Source organism: Propithecus coquereli, unplaced genomic scaffold (genome assembly GCF_000956105.1).
Source record: "Propithecus coquereli isolate 6110/MARCELLA unplaced genomic scaffold, Pcoq_1.0 Scaffold11, whole genome shotgun sequence".
NCBI classification, from domain to species: Eukaryota; Metazoa; Chordata; class Mammalia; order Primates; family Indriidae; genus Propithecus; species Propithecus coquereli.
In genome coordinates, this window is record NW_012134969.1 from 2,167,653 (window position 1) to 2,173,532 (window position 5,880).

Sequence of the window (5,880 nt, forward strand, 5' to 3'; positions counted from 1 at the left end):
AAATGAAGTGGAAATAAAATTCAAGCAAGTCAACCAGATTATTTGCTGGAATCTTTGATACAGTTTGGTTGGAGGAATGGGTGAAGTTACACTCTAAAATGAAGTTTCTGAAGATTAGCAGTATATTTATCAATCCATTCAGTCTCTGCATTAGCTATTAAGAGTGAGATGGAAAAATAATTTTAAAAAATGCCTTTATTAAACTTATCTCCTAGCTATCAGCACCTCATTCAATTCTCTTGCCATCACCCATGTGTCATCCTTTCAATAATCCCACTAAAAGTTTTACAACAAAATGCAGCATTATACAAGGTATACATGTAACAAAAACATTTGTACCCCCTTAATATTTTGAAATTAAAAAAAGAAAAGAAAATGCAGGAGAGAGTTGGAGTATAAACCAAAACTTAAATCAGAACATCTCCTTCAAACTCAAAGGTAGACACAGCTTCAGGAATGTAAATCAGTCCTAAATCTTTAAAAGACCAATAAAATAAGTGTTTAAACACCTGAAACTATGCTATAGCAGAACACTAAAAGCATGGACTCTGGAACCAGACTTCCCAGGTTGGAGACCAAACTCTGCCCCTCATAGCTCTGTGACCTTGACCAAATTACTCCAACATCTCTGTGCCTCAGTTTCCCCATGTGTGAAATGGGGTTAAATGATAGTACCTACCTAATAGCATTATTGTATTAAGTCAGTTAATATTTACAGAGAACCTAGAAAAGTTCCTGGCACATAGAAAGTGCTGTGTAAATGTTTATTAAATAAATAAAAGGTAACTGTTGAGTATGGGTAAGAAGAAATGCTGTAGCTGTTATTACCAAGAAACTGTAGCTTCTCAGATTGAATGCACGGCCTTGATCACATTACTGTTCACCACAGCAGCACCTTGAGCTATCATGAATTCAGAAGGCCTATTATTAGGAACAGGAAACTGAGTTAAGACAAGAATAAACTGGTAATTTCCTAAACAGAGAATAAACAGCACAAGTTAGTTCCAGCAATTTGATTTTTTTTTTGAAAAGGCTAATTTAACACTAAATGATCTGGAAACACAAATTTGCTATAAAATCTTCAAGTTTTAAGATGATACTAAAATTTTCCAGAAAGTAAAGGAGTACAATGGAAACTCTAAAAAACAATAACACAATTTTACCCTAATCTAAAATGTGATATAATTATAAGAAATCGTCATACAAGTTGCAATGTATGTGCTGGTTAGACCATACCTTTCCTTCATTCATTCAGTGAATTTGCTGGTTTTGTTTTTTTGTTGTTGTTGTTGTTTTAGTATATATTTGATGCTGGCATTTCAATATGCAACAGGGAACAAGTCATAAACAAATGAATATATAAAATAATGCCAGGGAGTGGTAAATACTAGGAAGGAAAATGAAGCAAAGTAAAGAGGATGGAGAGTGACAAGGAGGAGAGGCAATATGAGGAAGACTTTTTGGAGCAGACGGACATTTGAGCAAAGGCCTAAAGAAGGCAGGAGGCAAACCATGTAGGTATCGACAGAAAATGCTTACCAGGCAAGGGAACAGTAAGATCTTGAGATCTGAGCTAGAAATATGCTTGGTGTATTCAAAAAACAACAAGAAGGCCAAAAAGATGATCCAAATTATTAAGCAGAGAAAAAGGTAAGAAATTAGGGGGGAAAAGGAGCCAGGGACCAGGTAGCGCAGGACTTCAGGGGTTACATACCTGGCCCCTAAAATTCTTTGAAAATTTTAGATGCAGGCTCTTTGTCCCCTCCCTGTGAATTGGGTGGGCTTAAGACTACTCAGACAAGTAGAATATGAAGGAAATGACTGTCATTTCAGAAGCCAGGTCATAAAAGAGGATGTGACTTCTGTCTTGCCGCATGGATCATTCATGTTTGCAGCCTGAGCTGCCACTTGACTTTCCTGAGACTGTCGTGCTGTGAGAAAGTCAAGCTACATGTGAAGGGAACGTGTAGTCTCCCTTCCTCTCACTGCCCCAAGTCAGCTATCCTAGACTTTGAGCCATCCAGCCCACATGCCAGACATGTACCTAAATAAGCCTTCAGATGATTCCAGCTCCCAGCCACCAAATCGTCCCAACTAAGGGACACAGCCCCAGACACTTTGGAGCAGAAACAAGCCACGCACACTGTACCTTGTCCAAATAGACCCACACAATCCATGAGCATAATAAAATGGTTCTTTTAAGCCACTACATTTTGGTCTGGTTTGTTACATAGCAGTAGTAACTGAGACACCATAAAGATTTGGCATTTCATTTAAGTGAAAGTATTTAGAGAGCTGAGTAATGTGACCCGATTTATGAAGTAAGAGGATCAGTCCAGTAGAGGAGTTGTCCAGCCCCGGCATCGTGGTACCTGGGGTAGAGGAGAAGCAACAAAGGTGGTGAGAATTGATGGAGAAAATATTTTGAAAGCAAATCGGACAGTATTTGCTGATGGATTGGAAGTTGCATGTAGAAAGAAACAAATCAAGAATGACACCAAGGATTTTAGCCGCGGCAATTGTGCAACTAAGTGCATAGAGCTGTCATTTTGACTGAGATACAAACATTGGAGGAAGAACAGTTCTGGAGAATAGAAATCAAGAGTTCACTTTTGAACATACAGCATGTCCAATAGACACCCAAATGGAGACGTTGAGTAAGCAACTGGATATACGAGCTTGGAGCTCAGGAGCTCAGGAGCAAGGCTGGTACTATATTACAGCGTTCAACTCCGTGTTCCTCATTTTAGGAAAGACGTTGACCACTACAGAATATTCTTCTGAATACAAGAAGCTCACCAAGATGCAAATGCTTCTGGAAGCCTCTCATTAAAGAAAAAAAAAATGAAGGCACTAAATATAGATTGAGCAAAAATACCCATTATGGTGAAGAAGCACTTGAGTGAGTACGACTTACCATTAGGATTCATCTTTGATTATGTTATCTTTTTGAGGGACTAAAGATCTAGTTCCTGCTTTCACGGAGACTAACACAGAACACCTCATCCAGGGGTGGGGAACCTGTGGCCTTTTGATTTCAAGGTTGCTCTTTTTTAATCACCACAGGAGACAAAAAAGCTTCATCTTTCTCTACTGTACCTGTTTTAATAGAAGGATTTGTTCTGTAAAATTTGGGTTCAGTCAAAAGGCTGCACTCAAGGATCCAGAAGGCCACATGTGGCCCCAAGGCTGCAGGTTCCCCAATATTCCTTTCCCCACAGGAGCTACCACTCCAGAACCAGACACCATTACAGAGAATTTGGCCTAAAACAAAGCCCGCAAATGACACAGCAGATGGATTGGATAGCATGAAGTTGTGTTGGTGCAGCTTTCTCTAAACAAAGCAAAGCCAAACAAAACCACATACTCACATGTTCCAAGCAAATGGAATGCTGGCCTATCTAAAATTCACTACCTATTATGAGAAATAAATGTCCCTTGTTTAAGCCACCAAGTCTATGGTATCTTGTTATAGCAGCCTGAAATGACTGAGACACTCCCCTCTATGAACGTGTATGTAGTTGAGGTTTCGTTTTTTTTTACTAAGTCGCACCTATGAGGATTATGATGACCTTGAGAGGAAGAGCTTCGAAGTCACAGGCTTGAACTTACCCCCTTGCTTTGCGATCATGTGAAACGATGCTTTCTTGAAGCCCTCTGCACTGATGTGCCAACCGCTGTCATTCGATTCACACTGTCTCTTTTTCCACTGTCCTTCACACTCAGTTCATTTGGATTTGAATGTGTACTGGAAGTGAAAAAGAAAACAATTACTTTGGTATCCATAAAAATGTATAAAATGTCAAACGCATTGCTTAGAGATAACGATAAATATTCTGAAATTACCTTAAACTTGCAGTAGATTTATTCTCTCCACAATGGGACAAGGAATGAAAAGGAACTGAGATTGAACCCTATTTTTAAAAAGGGGTGAGAGCAGCAGTTAATAATAAATAATATTTCACCCTTAGATATCAAACCTGACAGAGCAGGTACCACATCCCTCATGTGGAGCGCTTCAGGAAGGCAGCACTGACTCTGAGGGACGACGGTATCCAAACTGGACCCAGAGGAAGTCACCGTGGGCAAAAGCAGAGCAGAAACAGGCATGGGCCTACGTGAACCAACCCTCAGCTGTGGAGACCTTTCCCTTTCAAATAAAAGGCAAACAAGCCCCCTAAAATCAGCCATTTAAAGCCCCAAACGTAATCAGGTACTGAATTTTCATAATGCTCCCGCGTGAAAATCTATTAAACGTGAACGAGGACACTAAGGAAGCCAGGAGTGCTCTACCCGGGCCCATAGGATCCCGCTCCTCTCCCGACGAGAGCAGCACAAAGACACTCCACTGTCCCTGGACTGCGAATTCTCCACGGACTCGCCCTCCTGGACTTCTGCGGAAATGGAAAGCAGCCGTGTCTCCACGAGGAACCTGGAGTGGCAGCCCCAGAGTCAGCCCCTAACGCTGTGCGAGTTGGCCCAGCTTGGTCTCTCCGAGCCTGAAATCTGCCTGGGCACTGCTCACAAAGCTTCCTCCTCCACGTCCTAACCCTGCCTTGGCAGGAACAAGTCACAGCGACGATGGCCACTAGCAGAAGAACGCAGCTGCTGGCCAAAACACCGACCCAGACGACTGAGGGTTCAGGCTGCAGCCCTGATCCCCTCGCTGATCGCCACACCGCGGGTCCCTCTCCCTGCTCCGGCGGCGGCCGCGGCGGCGGCGGCGGCACTAGCACCACTTCTCCGCCAGAGGGCGCCGGGTCCGCGGGCTCTAGAAGCAATGTGGCAGTGCACGACAGGGTGGGCCGGCCTCCGTCCCGTACCGCGATGACCGCTGTCAGCTGGCCGGTGGGCTGCGGGGTCAGGCGGCGCTGCAGAGACAGCTCACCCGAAGCCGGATGCAGCGCTAGCGCCCCGGGGCCGCCGTCGTCGCGGAGGAGGATGTAAGTCAGGTCGGCGTTGGAGCCTTCGTCCCCGTCTTTTGCCTGCAGTTGGGTCACCAGGTAGCCCAACGGTGCATCCCAGGGCAGAGGCAGCTGGGCTGAGCCATTGAATAATAGTGGGGCCACCAGACGGGGCGAGTGGTCTTTCTGATCCTCCACCTGCAGCCGCACTACAGCCAGGCCCCAGAGCGGCGAGAACCCCGTCGAGAGCCTCCACTTCCAGCTGCATCTCCGCCCGTTCCTCGCGGTCAAAGCACCGTCGAGCACGCAGCTCCCCAGTGGCTGGGTCCATCGAGAGGTAGGTGGACACAGAGTGCCCGGAGCGGCCCACCTCGGCCTCCAGCAGCCGGTAGGTGACCTGGCCGTTGCGGCCCAGGTCCGGGTCCCGGGCAGCCACCGTGGCCAGGTAGGCGCCGGGCGGGTTGTTCTCACGCACCGACACCTCATAGACTGGCTTCGTGAAGAGCGGCGCGTTGTCGTTCTCGTCGCCCACGCGCACCGTGTAGGGCTTCACCGTGCGCAGTGGGGGCGCGCCGCGGTCCTCGGGTCAGGTTGTACTCAGCAATGCGCTCGCGGTCCAGCGACGCTGCGGTCACCACCAGGTAGCTGCCAGCGTAGGCCGGCTGCAGCCGGAAGTGCTCGTGCCCATAGAGGGCGCAACGCACCTGCCCGTTGGCGCCCGAGTCCCTGTCCGAGGTGCTGACCAGAGCCACCAGGCTCTCGCGCGCCGCCCCCTCAGGCACCAGAGAGGTGGCATCAGCCTCTGGCGTCGCGGGTCCCGCCGAAGAAGTCGCGTCCGCTCCCCCGAGCGCAGCAGCAGCGGCGGCAGCGGCGAAGGGCGAGGCGGCTGCCACACCCGGGGCGGCCAGCGGGGTGATGGCGATGTCGGGCGCGTTGTCATTAACGTCGCGGATGCGCACGATGACCTTGCAGGTGG

General features: G+C 47.4%; 1 protein-coding gene across 1 annotated transcript in view; it reads right to left on the minus strand.

Annotated features, from left to right (window-relative positions):
- Window positions 1–407: 407 nt before the first annotated feature.
- Window positions 408–5,880, minus strand: part of PCDH8 (protocadherin 8) — a 6,575-nt gene continuing 1,102 nt past the window's right edge. The window contains 5 exon segments of the mRNA XM_012648134.1: window positions 408–475; window positions 4,294–4,432; window positions 4,551–5,144; window positions 5,146–5,488; window positions 5,490–5,875. Of these exon segments, the coding sequence (XP_012503588.1) occupies window positions 408–475; window positions 4,294–4,432; window positions 4,551–5,144; window positions 5,146–5,488; window positions 5,490–5,875 (1,530 nt within the window).